This window comes from Mobula hypostoma, chromosome 11 (genome assembly GCF_963921235.1).
Source record: "Mobula hypostoma chromosome 11, sMobHyp1.1, whole genome shotgun sequence".
Taxonomy (NCBI): Eukaryota; Metazoa; Chordata; class Chondrichthyes; order Myliobatiformes; family Myliobatidae; genus Mobula; species Mobula hypostoma.
The window spans coordinates 116,143,741-116,159,589 of NC_086107.1; the positions used below are offsets into that span (position 1 = coordinate 116,143,741).

At 57.3% G+C, this 15,849-nt stretch overlaps 1 protein-coding gene across 1 annotated transcript in view; it reads right to left on the bottom strand.

Moving 5' to 3' along the window:
* Window positions 1-1,178: 1,178 nt before the first annotated feature.
* Window positions 1,179-15,849, bottom strand: part of LOC134354422 (inactive serine/threonine-protein kinase TEX14-like) — a 59,665-nt gene continuing 44,994 nt past the window's right edge. The window contains exons 16-19 of the mRNA XM_063063427.1: window positions 15,592-15,734; window positions 15,196-15,293; window positions 13,938-14,019; window positions 1,179-1,465 (exon numbers count right to left, since the gene is read on the bottom strand). Of these exons, the coding sequence (XP_062919497.1) occupies window positions 1,289-1,465; window positions 13,938-14,019; window positions 15,196-15,293; window positions 15,592-15,734 (500 nt within the window). The 3' untranslated portion in view covers window positions 1,179-1,288. The remainder of the gene's footprint in view (window positions 1,466-13,937; window positions 14,020-15,195; window positions 15,294-15,591; window positions 15,735-15,849) is intronic.

Here is a 15,849-nt window from a genome sequence, read left to right on the forward strand (position 1 = left end):
CTGACCCCGGGAGTGTGTGATGGGACGGTGTGGAGGGAGATTCACTCTGTGTCTGACCCCGGGAGTGTGTGATGGGACGGTGTGGAGGGAGTTTAACTCTGTGTCTGACCCCGGGAGTGTGTGATGGGACGATGTGGAGGGAACTTCACTCTGTGTCTGATCCCGGGAGTGTGTGATGGGACTGTGTGGAGGGAGATTCACTCTGTGTCTGACCCCGGGAGTGTCTGATAGACGGTGCGGAGGGAGATTCACTCAGTGTCTGACCCCGGGAGTGTGTGATGGGACGGTGTGGAGGGAACTTCACTCCGTGTCTGATCCCAGGAGTGTGTGATGTGACTGTGTGGAGGGAGATTCACTCTGTGTCTGACCCCGGGAGTGTCTGATAGACGGTGCGGAGGGAGATTCACTCTGTGTCTGACCCCGGGAGTGTGTGATGGGACGGTGTGGAGGGAGTTTCAGTCTGTTTCTGAACCTGGAATTGTGTGATGGGACGGTGTGGCGGGAGCTTCAGTCTGTGTCTGACCCCAGGAGTGTGTGATGGGTCGGTGTGGAGGGAGATTCACTCTGTGTCTGACTCCGGGAGTGTGTGATGGGGGGTGTGGAGGGAGTTTCACTCTGTGTCTGACCCCGGGAGTGTCTGATGGGACGGTGTGGAGGGAGATTCACTCTGTGTCTGACTCCTGGAGTGTGTGATGGGACGGTGTGGAGGGAGATTCACTCTGTGTCTGACCCCGGGAGTGTGTGATGGGACGGTGTGGAGGGAGATTCACTCTGTGCCTGACCCTGGGTGTGTGTGATGGGACAGTGTGGAGGGAGATTCACTCTGTGTCTGACTCCGGGAGTGTGTGATGGGGCAGTGTGGAGCGAGATTCACTCTGTGTCTGACCCCGGGAGTGTGTGATGGGACGGTGTGGAGGGATTTTCACTCGTGTCTGACCCCGGGAGTGTGTGATGGGACGGTGTGGAGGGAGTTTCACTCTGTGTCTGACCCCGGGAGTGTGTGATGGGACAGTGTGGAGGGAGATTCACTCTGTGTCTGACCCCGGGAGTGTGTGATGGGACGGTGTGGAGGGAGCTTCACTCTGTGTCTGACCCCGGGAGTGTGTGATGGGACGGTGTGGAGTGACATTATCCTGCTGGATGATAATCATGACAATAGAGGGAAGGTATCTGATCATTCATTTATTGGTAGATTATTCAGCAGTAACAGCAATGGGAGAACAGGGTGATCACTACTCACTGGGACTGTGCCCTCCTGCCTCCCTGGTGGACAGCTCCTGGGCGCATGTCAGAGCGTCTTGGTGCAACCCCTCCTTGTAGCATCCGGTGTTTGCGCCTGGGGCTGTGGGTCAGGGTGACAGTGAGGTGTGGAGTCCAACCCACTCTCTTGCTGCTGGCCGTCCATTTGTGCTCCCGCTCTGCTCCCTTGTTTCCCCTGGATGGGCAGTGTGTCCCTGCCCTCCGTCTGCAACAAGAAGGGGAGACCCATCAGGGAGGTGGCTGCCTCCCTCCCCCCGGGATCCAAAGGGCACAGGTTTTTTAAGGTGAGAAGGGAGAAAGAAGCTTAATAGAGACCAAATGGGCAACATTCTCAGGCAGAGGGTGGCTCACTGGGAGCACCTGTTATGTGAGAAACGGAGGGTGGGTCCAGTGAAATATTCAGACAGACGGACAGAAACAACCCCTCTGATCCACACTGACCCAGTCCAGATCAGTCCCCTCAGCCTTCAGTTGGACGACATCCCACTGAACCTTCCCTCTGCATGTATCTCTCCCGGTGTTGTACAATCCACCAACCTCCAGCACTTACACTTCCCCGGAGCCTCATTCCAGTGATGGACCACCCTTACCTCTGCATGAAAAAGCTGCCCTCGAGTCTCCATTAAACTTCCTCCCTCTCACCGTGAACACCAGTGCCCTTTGGTTCTGGATTCCCCAAACTGTCCAGTCTCTCCTTGTAACAAAAGGCCTCGGGTTCCGGGCAATCTTCTCTGCACCCTCCCAGCTTAAACACACACTTCCTGTAGCTGGGCGAGCAGAACTGCCCACAGCACTCAGACTCCCGTCTCACCAACACCCTGACAGCACCCAGACTCCCGTCTCACCAACACCCTGACAGCACCCAGACTCCCGTCTCACCAACACCCTGACAGCACTCAGACTCCCGTCTCACCAACACCCTGACAGCACCCAGACTCCCGTCTCACCAACACCCTGACAGCACTCAGACTCCCGTCTCACCAACACCCTGACAGCACTCAGACTCCCGTCTCACCAACACCCTGACAGCACCCAGACTCCCGTCTCACCAACACCCTGACAGTACTCACACTCCCGTCTCACGAACACCCTGACAGCACCCAGACTCCAGTCTCACCAACACCCTGACAGCACTCAGACTCCGGTCTCACCAACACCCTGACAGCACCCAGACTCCCGTCTCACCAACACCCTGACAGCACTCAGACTCCAGTCTCACCAACACCCTGACAGCACACAGACTCCCGTCTCACCAACACCCTGACAGCACTCAGACTCCAGTCTCACCAACACCCTGACAGCACCCAGACTCCAGTCTCACCAACACCCTGACAGCACCCAGACTCCAGTCTCACCAACACCCTGACAGCACCCAGACTCCAGTCTCACCAACACCCTGACAGCACCCAGACTCCCGTCTCACCAACACCCTGACAGCACTCAGACTCCCGTCTCACCAACACCCTGACAGCACTCAGACTCCAGTCTCACCAACACCCTGACAGCACCCAGACTCCAGTCTCACCAACACCCTGACAGCACCCAGACTCCAGTCTCACCAACACCCTGACAGCACTCAGGCTCCCGTCTCACCAACACCCTGACAGCACCCAGACTCCAGTCTCACCAACACCCTGACAGCACTCAGACTCCCGTCTCACCAACACCCTGACAGTACTCACACTCCCGTCTCACCAACACCCTGACAGCACTCACACTCCCGTCTCACGAACACCCTGACAGCACCCAGACTCCAGTCTCACCAACACCCTGACAGCACCCAGACTCCAGTCTCACCAACACCCTGACAGCACTCAGACTCCCGTCTCACCAACACCCTGACAGCACCCAGACTCCAGTCTCACCAACACCCTGACAGCACTCAGACTCCCGTCTCACCAACACCCTGACAGTACTCACACTCCCGTCTCACCAACACCCTGACAGCACTCAGACTCCCGTCTCACCAACACCCTGACAGCACCCAGACTCCCGTCTCACCAACACCCTGACAGCACTCAGACTCCCGTCTCACCAACACCCTGACAGCACTCAGACTCTCGTCTCACCAACACACTGACAGCACTCAGACTCCCGTCTCACCAACACCCTGACAGCACTCAGACTCCAGTCTCACCAACACCCTGACAGCACTCAGACTCCGGTCTCACCAACACCCTGACAGCACTGAGACTCTCGTCACACCAACACCCTGACAGCACCCAGACTCCAGTCTCACCAACACCCTGACAGCACCCAGACTCCCGTCTCACCAACACCCTGACAGCACCCAGACTCCCGTCTCACCAACACCCTGACAGCACTCAGACTCCCGTCTCACCAACACCCTGACAGCACTCAGACTCCCGTCTCACCAACACCCTGACAGCACTCAGACTCCCGTCTCACCAAAACCCTGACAGCACTCAGACTCCCGTCTCACCAACACCCTGACAGCACTCAGACTCCCGTCTCACCAACACCCTGACAGCACCCAGACTCCCGTCTCACCAACACCCTGACAGCACCCAGACTCCAGTCTCACCAACACCGTCACAGCACTCAGACTCCCGTCTCACCAACACCCTGACAGCACCCAGACTCCCGTCTCACCAACACCCTGACAGCACCCAGACTCCCGTCTCACCAACACCCTGACAGCACTCAGACTCCAGTCTCACCAACACCGTCACAGCACTCAGACTCCCGTCTCACCAACACCCTGACAGCACTCAGACTCCCGTCTCACCAACACCCTGACAGCACCCAGACTCCAGTCTCACCAACACCCTGACAGCACTCAGACTCCCGTGTCACCAACACCGTCACAGCACCCAGACTCCAGTCTCACCAACACCCTGACAGCACTCGGACTCCCGTCTCACCAACACCCTGACAGCACCCAGACTCCAGTCTCACCAACACCCTGACAGCACTCGGACTCCCGTCTCACCAACACCCTGACAGCACTCAGACTCCCGTCTCACCAACACCGTCACAGCACCCAGACTCCAGTCTCACCAACACCCTGACAGCACTCAGACTCCAGTCTCACCAACACCCTGACAGCACTCAGACTCCAGTCTCACCAACACCCTGACAGCACCCAGACTCCAGTCTCACCAACACCCTGACAGCACTCAGACTCCCGTCTCACCAACACCCTGACAGCACTCAGACTCCCGTCTCACCAACACCCTGACAGCACCCAGACTCCAGTCTCACCAACACCCTGACAGCACCCAGACTCCCGTCTCACCAACACCCTGACAGCACCCAGACTCCAGTCTCACCAACACCCTGACAGCACCCAGACTCCCGTCTCACCAACACCCTGACAGCACTCAGACTCCCGTCTCACCAACACCCTGACAGCACCCAGACTCCCGTCTCACCAACACCCTGACAGCACCCAGACTCCAGTCTCACCAACACCGTCACAGCACTCAGACTCCCGTCTCACCAACACCCTGACAGCACCCAGACTCCCGTCTCACCAACACCCTGACAGCACCCAGACTCCCGTCTCACCAACACCCTGACAGCACTCAGACTCCCGTCTCACCAACACCGTCACAGCACTCAGACTCCCGTCTCACCAACACCCTGACAGCACTCAGACTCCCGTCTCACCAACACCCTGACAGCACCCAGACTCCAGTCTCACCAACACCCTGACAGCACTCAGACTCCCGTCTCACCAACACCGTCACAGCACTCAGACTCCAGTCTCACCAACACCCTGACAGCACTCAGACTCCCGTCTCACCAACACCCTGACAGCACCCAGACTCCAGTCTCACCAACACCCTGACAGCACTCGGACTCCCGTCTCACCAACACCCTGACAGCACCCAGACTCCCGTCTCACCAACACCGTCACAGCACTCAGACTCCAGTCTCACCAACACCCTGACAGCACTCAGACTCCAGTCTCACCAACACCCTGACAGCACTCAGACTCCAGTCTCACCAACACCCTGACAGCACCCAGACTCCAGTCTCACCAACACCCTGACAGCACTCAGACTCCCGTCTCACCAACACCCTGACAGCACTCAGACTCCCGTCTCACCAACACCCTGACAGCACCCAGACTCCAGTCTCACCAACACCCTGACAGCACCCAGACTCCCGTCTCACCAACACCCTGACAGCACCCAGACTCCAGTCTCACCAACACCCTGACAGCACCCAGACTCCAGTCTCACCAACACCCTGACAGCACCCAGACTCCAGTCTCACCAACACCCTGACAGCACCCAGACTCCCGTCTCACCAACACCCTGACAGCACTCAGACTCCCATCTCACCAACACCCTGACAGCACCCAGACTGCCATCTCACCAACACCCTGACAGCACCCAGACTCCGGTCTCACCAACACCCTGACAGAACTCGGACTCCAGTCTCACCAACACCGTCACAGCACTCAGACTCTTGTCTCACCAACATCCTGACAGCACTCAGACTCCCGTCTCACCAACACCCTGACAGCACTGAGACTCCCGTCTCACCAACACCCTGACAGAACTCAGACTCTGGTCTCACCAACACCGTCACAGCACTCAGACTCCCGTCTCACCAACACCGTCACAGCACTCAAACTCCCATCTCACCAACACCCTGACAGCACTCAGACTCTCGTCTCACCAACACCGTCACAGCACCCAGACTCCGGTCTCACCAACACCCTGACAGCACTCAGACTCCAGTCTCACCAACACCCTGACAGCACTCAGACTCCGGTCTCACCAACACCCTGACAGCACTCAGACTCCCGTCTCACCAACACCCTGACAGCACCCAGACTCCGGTCTCACCAACACCCTGACAGCACCCAGACTCCCGTCTCACCAACACCCTGACAGCACTCAGACTCTCGTCTCACCAACACCGTCACAGCACTCAGACTCCGGTCTCACCAACACCCTGACAGCACTGAGACTCCTGTCTCACCAACACCCTGACAGCACCCAGACTCCGGTCTCACCAACACCCTGACAGCACCCAGACTCCGGTCTCACCAACACCCTGACAGCACTCAGACTCCCGTCTCACCAACACCCTGACAGCACTCAGACTCCGGTCTCACCAACACCGTCACAGCACTCAGACTCCGGTCTCACCAACACCCTGACAGCACTCAGACTCCCGTCTCACCAACACCCTGACAGCACCCAGACTCCAGTCTCACCAACACCCTGACAGCACTCAGACTCCGGTCTCACCAACACCCTGACAGCACTGAGACTCCAGTCTCACCAACACCCTGACAGCACCCAGACTCCAGTCTCACCAACACCCTGACAGCACCCAGACTCCAGTCTCACCAACACCGTCACAGCACTCAAACTCCCGTCTCACCAACACCCTGACAGCACCCAGACTCCAGTCTCACCAACACCCTGACAGCACTCAGACTCTCGTCTCACCAACACCCTGACAGCACCCAGACTCCCATCTCACCAACACCCTGACAGCACTCAGACTCCAGTCTCACCAACACCCTGACAGCACCCAGACTCCAGTCTCACCAACACCCTGACAGCACTCAGACTCCCATCTCACCAACACCCTGACAGCACTCAGACTCCGGTCTCACCAACACCCTGACAGCACTCAAACTCCCATCTCACCAACACCCTGACAGCACCCAGACTCCAGTCTCACCAACACCCTGACAGCACTCAGACTCCAGTCTCACCAACACCCTGACAGCACCCAGACTCCAGTCTCACCAACACCCTGACAGCACCCAGACTCCCGTCTCACCAACACCGTCACAGCACTCAAACTCCCGTCTCACCAACACCCTGACAGCACCCAGACTCCAGTCTCACCAACACCCTGACAGCACTCAGACTCCCGTCTCACCAACACCCTGACAGCACCCAGACTCCCATCTCACCAACACCCTGACAGCACTCAGACTCCAGTCTCACCAACACCCTGACAGCACCCAGACTCCAGTCTCACCAACACCCTGACAGCACTCAGACTCTCGTCTCACCAACACCCTGACAGCACCCAGACTCCCATCTCACCAACACCCTGACAGCACTCAGACTCCAGTCTCACCAACACCCTGACAGCACTCAGACTCCAGTCTCACCAACACCCTGACAGCACTCAGACTCCCGTCTCACCAACACCCTGACAGCACTCAGACTCCCGTCTCACCAACACCCTGACAGCACTCAGACTCCAGTCTCACCAACACCCTGACAGCACTCAGACTCCCGTCTCACCAACACCCTGACAGCACTCAGACTCCAGTCTCACCAACACCCTGACAGCACTCAGACTCCCGTCTCACCAACACCCTGACAGCACTCAGACTCCCGTCTCACCAACACCCTGACAGCACTCAGACTCCCGTCTCACCAACACCCTGACAGCACTCAGACTCCCGTCTCACCAACACCCTGACAGCACCCAGACTCCAGTCTCACCAACACCCTGACAGCACTCAGACTCCGGTCTCACCAACACCCTGACAGCACTCAGACTCCAGTCTCACCAACACCCTGACAGCACTCAGACTCCCGTCTCACCAACACCCTGACAGCACTCAGACTCCCGTCTCACCAACACCCTGACAGCACTCAGACTCCCGTCTCACCAACACCCTGACAGCACTCAGACTCCAGTCTCACCAACACCCTGACAGCACTCAGACTCCCGTCTCACCAACACCCTGACAGCACTCAGACTCCAGTCTCACCAACACCCTGACAGCACTCAGACTCCAGTCTCACCAACACCCTGACAGCACTCAGACTCCAGTCTCACCAACACCCTGACAGCACTCAGACTCCCGTCTCACCAACACCGTCACAGCACTCAGACTCCGGTCTCACCAACACCCTGACAGCACTCAAACTCCCATCTCACCAACACCCTGACAGCACTCAGACTCCCGTCTCACCAACACCCTGACAGCACTCAGACTCCCGTCTCACCAACACCCTGACAGCACTCAGACTCCCGTCTCACCAACACCCTGACAGCACTCAGACTCCCGTCTCACCAACACCCTGACAGCACTCAGACTCCCGTCTCACCAACACCCTGACAGCACTCAGACTCCAGTCTCACCAACACCCTGACAGCACTCAGACTCCAGTCTCACCAACACCCTGACAGCACTCAGACTCCCGTCTCACCAACACCCTGACAGCACTCAGACTCCGTTCTCACCAACACCCTGACAGCACTCAGACTCCCGTCTCACCAACACCCTGACAGCACTCAGACTCCCGTCTCACCAACACCCTGACAGCACCCAGACTCCAGTCTCACCAACACCCTGACAGCACTCAGACTCCCGTCTCACCAACACCCTGACAGCACTCAGACTCCAGTCTCACCAACACCCTGACAGCACTCAGACTCCCGTCTCACCAACACCCTGACAGCACTCAGACTCCCGTCTCACCAACACCCTGACAGCACTCAGACTCCCGTCTCACCAACACCCTGACAGCACTCAGACTCCCGTCTCACCAACACCCTGACAGCACTCAGACTCCCGTCTCACCAACACCCTGACAGCACCCAGACTCCAGTCTCACCAACACCCTGACAGCACTCAGACTCCAGTCTCACCAACACCCTGACAGCACTCAGACTCCCGTCTCACCAACACCCTGACAGCACTCAGACTCCCGTCTCACCAACACCCTGACAGCACTCAGACTCCGGTCTCACCAACACCCTGACAGCACTCAGACTCCCGTCTCACCAACACCCTGACAGCACTCAGACTCCCGTCTCACCAACACCCTGACAGCACTCAGACTCCCGTCTCACCAACACCCTGACAGCACTCAGACTCCAGTCTCACCAACACCCTGACAGCACTCAGACTCCCGTCTCACCAACACCCTGACAGCACTCAGACTCCCGTCTCACCAACACCCTGACAGCACCAGACTCCAGTCTCACCAACACCCTGACAGCACTCAGACTCCCGTCTCACCAACACCCTGACAGCACTCAGACTCCCGTCTCACCAACACCCTGACAGCACTCAGACTCTCGTCTCACCAACACCCTGACAGCACCCAGACTCCAGTCTCACCAACACCCTGACAGCACTCAGACTCCCGTCTCACCAACACCCTGACAGCACTCAGACTCCAGTCTCACCAACACCCTGACAGCACTCAGACTCCCGTCTCACCAACACCCTGACAGCACTCAGACTCCGTCTCACCAACACCCTGACAGCACTCAGACTCCAGTCTCACCAACACCCTGACAGCACTCAGACTCCGTCTCACCAACACCCTGACAGCACTCAGACTCCCGTCTCACCAACACCCTGACAGCACTCAGACTCCAGTCTCACCAACACCCTGACAGCACTCAGACTCCAGTCTCACCAACACCCTGACAGCACTCAGACTCCCGTCTCACCAACACCCTGACAGCACCCAGACTCCCGTCTCACCAACACCCTGACAGCACTCAGACTCCAGTCTCACCAACACCCTGACAGCACTCAGACTCCCGTCTCACCAACACCCTGACAGCACTCAGACTCCGTCTCACCAACACCCTGACAGCACTCAGACTCCGTCTCACCAACACCCTGACAGCACTCAGACTCCGTCTCACCAACACCCTGACAGCACTCAGACTCCGTCTCACCAACACCCTGACAGCACTCAGACTCCCGTCTCACCAACACCCTGACAGCACTCAGACTCCCGTCTCACCAACACCCTGACAGCACTCAGACTCCGTCTCACCAACAGACTCCCTGACAGCACTCAGACTCCCGTCTCACCAACACCCTGACAGCACTCAGACTCCCGTCTCACCAACACCCTGACAGCACTCAGACTCCGTCTCACCAACACCCTGACAGCACTCAGACTCCCGTCTCACCAACACCCTGACAGCACTCAGACTCCCGTCTCACCAACACCCTGACAGCACTCAGACTCCCGTCTCACCAACACCCTGACAGCACTCAGACTCCGGTCTCACCAACACCCTGACAGCACTCAGACTCCGGTCTCACCAACACCCTGACAGCACTCAGACTCCCGTCTCACCAACACCCTGACAGCACTCAGACTCCAGTCTCACCAACACCCTGACAGCACTCAGACTCCAGTCTCACCAACACCCTGACAGCACTCAGACTCCCGTCTCACCAACACCCTGACAGCACTCAGACTCCAGTCTCACCAACACCCTGACAGCACTCAGACTCCCGTCTCACCAACACCCTGACAGCACTCAGACTCCCGTCTCACCAACACCCTGACAGCACTCAGACTCCAGTCTCACCAACACCCTGACAGCACTCAGACTCCCGTCTCACCAACACCCTGACAGCACTCAGACTCCCGTCTCACCAACACCCTGACAGCACTCAGACTCCCGTCTCACCAACACCCTGACAGCACTCAGACTCCCGTCTCACCAACACCCTGACAGCACTCAGACTCCCGTCTCACCAACACCCTGACAGCACTCAGACTCCCGTCTCACCAACACCCTGACAGCACTCAGACTCCCGTCTCACCAACACCCTGACAGCACTCAGACTCCCGTCTCACCAACACCCTGACAGCACTCAGACTCCCGTCTCACCAACACCCTGACAGCACTCAGACTCCCGTCTCACCAACACCCTGACAGCACTGAGACTCCCGTCTCACCAACACCCTGACAGCACTCAGACTCCCGTCTCACCAACACCCTGACAGCACTCAGACTCCCGTCTCACCAACACCCTGACAGCACTCAGACTCCCGTCTCACCAACACCCTGACAGCACTCAGACTCCCGTCTCACACCAACACCCTGACAGCACTCAGACTCCGTCTCACCAACACCCTGACAGCACTCAGACTCCCGTCTCACCAACACCCTGACAGCACTCAGACTCCGTCTCACCAACACCCTGACAGCACTCAGACTCCCGTCTCACCAACACCCTGACAGCACTCAGACTCCCGTCTCACCAACACCCTGACAGCACCCAGACTCCAGTCTCACCAACACCCTGACAGCACTCAGACTCCAGTCTCACCAACACCCTGACAGCACTCAGACTCCCGTCTCACCAACACACTGACAGCACTCAGACTCCCGTCTCACCAACACCCTGACAGCACTCAGACTCCCGTCTCACCAACACCCTGACAGCACCCAGACTCCAGTCTCACCAACACCCTGACAGCACTCAGACTCCCGTCTCACCAACACCCTGACAGCACTCAGACTCCAGTCTCACCAACACCCTGACAGCACTCAGACTCCAGTCTCACCAACACCCTGACAGCACTCAGACTCCCGTCTCACCAACACCCTGACAGCACTCAGACTCCCGTCTCACCAACACCCTGACAGCACTCAGACTCCCGTCTCACCAACACCCTGACAGCACTCAGACTCCCGTCTCACCAACACCCTGACAGCACTCAGACTCCCGTCTCACCAACACCCTGACAGCACTCAGACTCCCGTCTCACCAACACCCTGACAGCACTCAGACTCCCGTCTCACCAACACCCTGACAGCACTCAGACTCCCGTCTCACCAACACCCTGACAGCACTCAGACTCCCGTCTCACCAACACCCTGACAGCACTCAGACTCCCGTCTCACCAACACCCTGACAGCACTCAGACTCCCGTCTCACCAACACCCTGACAGCACTCAGACTCCAGTCTCACCAACACCCTGACAGCACTCAGACTCCAGTCTCACCAACACCCTGACAGCACTCAGACTCCCGTCTCACCAACACCCTGACAGCACTCAGACTCCGGTCTCACCAACACCCTGACAGCACTCAGACTCCCGTCTCACCAACACCCTGACAGCACTCAGACTCCCGTCTCACCAACACCCTGACAGCACTCAGACTCCCGTCTCACCAACACCCTGACAGCACTCAGACTCCCGTCTCACCAACACCCTGACAGCACTCAGACTCCGGTCTCACCAACACCCTGACAGCACTCAGACTCCCGTCTCACCAACACCCTGACAGCACTCAGACTCCCGTCTCACCAACACCCTGACAGCACTCGGACTTCCATCTCACCGACAGCACTGCTGTCTGTCATAAATGGAAATGACCTGGCTGACAATGTAGGGAGGTGGATTTGTATGCTTGCACACAACACTGGCGTTGTAATGGGGACTGGTGGAGGTGTGGACAGTGTTGAGTGTTGCCAAAGGACACAGTGGGATAGAGATCAGTGACAGATACAGGTGGAGAAAAGGCCGATGTGGTGTTTAATCCGGGCAAGTGTGAGGGGTTGCACTTTGAGAGGTCAAAGGTAAAGGGACAGGACAGAGTTATCGGCAGGACCTTTAACAGTATTGATCTACCGAGGGATCCTGGGGTCCCTGTCTACAGCTCCCTGAAGGTGACGACACAGGCTGACAGGGTGGTAAGGGAGGCGAACAGCGTGTTTGGCTTTATCAGACGGGGCACTGAGTTCAAGAGTCAGGACGTTATGTTGCAGCTTCATAAACCTCTGGACCGGCTGCATCTGGGTATTACATTTAGTTCTGGGTGCCCCACGACAGGAAGCGTGTCGGGGCTTTGGAGAGGGTGTGGGGGATTTGGAGAGGGTAGGGGGTTTTGGAGAGGGTGTGGGGGCTTTGGAGAGGGTGTGGGGGATTTGGAGAGGGTAGGGGGCTTTGGAGAGGGTGTGGGGGCTTTGGAGAGGGTAGGGGGCTTTGGAGAGGGTGTAGGGGCTTTGGAGAGGGTAGGGGGCTTTGGAGAGGGTGTGGGGGCTTTGGAGAGGGTGTGGGGGTTTGGAGAGGATGTAGAAGATGTTCACCAGGATGCTGCCTGGGTTTGAGGGCCAGAGCTGGAAGGAGAGGTGGGAGAAATTTGGGTTGTTTTTCTCTGGAGTGGTGGAGACGAGGGGAGATGTGATCAAGATTTATAAGATCATGAGGGGTAAAGACAGAGCAGACAGGGGGATAGCTGGTATCTTCATCCCCAGAGTGGAAATGTCAACAGCAGAGGGTTTGCATTTGAGGTGAGCGGGGAACAGTTCAGAGGAGATGTGTACTGCAGATTGTTTTCACATGCAGTGCTCGGAATGTGCTGTCAGGGGTGGGGATGGAGGCAGATTCCATAGAGGCTGTTAGACAGACACATGAACGTTCAGGGAGTGGAGGGAGATGGACATAGTGTAGGCAGAAATTAGTAGTTTACCTTGTCAACAGAGAGAGAGAGCTGGACAGTGTCCCTCATCTGCCACCCAGCTCCCCATCCCTTTACAGACAGCCATGGGGAGGGGGGGGGTCACCACAACTCCCACCAATTCTGTTCCCCCTCCCACTCCCAGCACAGACAGCCGGGGTCAGCTGTCCTTCACTCTGAGTCCACCACCCACACAGAGACCTAGGGTGAGCTGGAGCTCCCTTGCTCAAAATGGCAGCCAAGGGTCCTGTCTCAGGGGAGGGGTGAGTTTGGGCAGACATAAAGAACGAGCCACAGTGGTGGGAGGGGAGCCAGAATGATCGAGTGGAACAGAGGGGGAGAGAGCAAGGGAGCGAGGCAAACAGGGAGGGAGAGAATGAGTTTCAGGCAGGGAAGGAGGTGGGAAGGGAGGGGATGGGAGAGGGAGGGCATGATGGAGGGAGGCAGGGGGCGGGGGGTAGAGTCAGAGCCGCAGGCTGAGTACCTGAATCAGGCTTCGTTCTGAGGTCCCGGCCGTGGTGGGCTGCTGCTTGAGTTCATCAATCATTTCCTGCATCAGGTCGAAGCTGTGGGGGAACAGGAGGCCGGAGAAGTGAGTTGAGGGGCAGGCAGGGTAGGTAGAGGGACAAGGCAGGGTGAGGGAGAAGGTCAAGATGAGGTAGAAGGGAAGGGCAGGGTGAGGCTGAGGGACAGGGAGAAGCGGGGGGTGCAGGGTGAGGCAGAGGGACTGGGGTGAGGCAGAATGAGGTAGAGAGGAAGGGCAGGGTGAGGCTGAGGGCTAAGAGGAGGGAGGCAGAACTCAGCAACCAGGGCACAATCCCAGTCAGAATCAACACTGGTAACCCTGGTCAAGAGGATGTGAGATTCTGCAGACGCTGGATATCCTGAGCAACACATACAAAATGCTGGAGGAACTCAGCAAATCAGGCAGCATCTGTGCAGGAGGATAAAGCAGCTGATGATTCTGACCATCTGAGCTGAAAAGGTCGGTGTGGAGCAGAAGCCAGAGTAAAGGGTGTGGGGAGAGGATGTGACATTTCGTCGTGGCAGTTTGGTGCAAGGAGATAAAATTACTACAATGTACAACAAGGTTTTCTCACTCCTGTGCAACTCCTTGTAGCCATTGGAGATTCTGACGACAGCAGTTCATTGGTAAATTTATAGATGCTGTTTGAGCTGTGCTTAGCTGGACAGTCATGAGTGTTGAGGGAGAGCAGCAGAGTAGAAATGCATTCTTGAGGTGCATTTGTGTCAATCATCAGCAACGAGGAGACTGCTTCTCCCTGAAGTTGGCCGCACCGGCTGACAGGAGGTAAAGATTTGAATGTGGCAAGTTGCCCACACCGGCTGACAGGGAGGTAAAGAAGGTGTTGCCTTTATTACTCGAGGGACAGTTCAAGAGTCGGGAAGTTATGCTGAAAAGCTTTCTAAACCTCTGGTCAGGCTGCATCCGGAATATTTCACATAATCCTGGTTACCCCATCACAAGAAAGGGTGAGGGGCGCTGGAGAGGATGCAGACGAGGTTCACCAGGGTGTTGCCTGGATTAGAGGGCGTGGGCTAAAATGAGAAGGTTGGACAAACTTGGGTTGTTTCCTCTGGAGCAGCGGAGGCCAACGGGAAATCTGATAGAGGCTTATAAGGTCCTTCAAGAACTTGTAGGGGATTTGAAGGTGGGATGTGGAGGACAGTGACAGGTGGCACAGACACGTCCTGTACCCCAGGTGGGAGGGCAGACTCACCCTGGCTGCCAACGATCACTGGAGGGTGAGGACGCAGTGCAGTGGCGGAGATTCCAGCGTTCCAGCAGGGCCAAGGCGCTCAAAGCCAAAGGGGTCGTCTGCAATGGGAAACAGAGCAGGGTGAGGAGGGATAGGGAGCTGCAGACACCAACACATCCACAGAGCCCCGACACTGAGACCGAGCAGGGGCGCGCACAGGAGGATCCCAGGAGGAGAGGCGAGACGGTCGAGAAACCATGAGGGGACAGCTGGTAGGGGAGAAGTGAGTGCATAGGGATGGAGAAGGCAGGGGGAGAGAGCCTACACAGATGTGGGGGGGGCGAGGAGGGGTAGAGAAAGAACTTATGGCACTCAGGCCCAGGGAATCAGTGTGGACACCGGGATGTGGCCCAGTACCTGGGTGGTTTCTTTCTGGGAACTGCTCTGAGACTCGCCATCTCCTGTTGCCACCAGCGCCCCATCCTCAGGAATGCTCGACAAACCATCTGTATTGTCTGCACTTGGTTGAGATTCCACAGAGCTTGTTCTCTCATGAGTTCCTGTGTGATCCAAACACAAGGGTATCGCATGTCAGAAATCCACGTGGGAATAACGACAGGCTGGTGCCGACAGAACTTCACTGTGTCTGACCCCGGGAGTGTGTGATGGGATGGT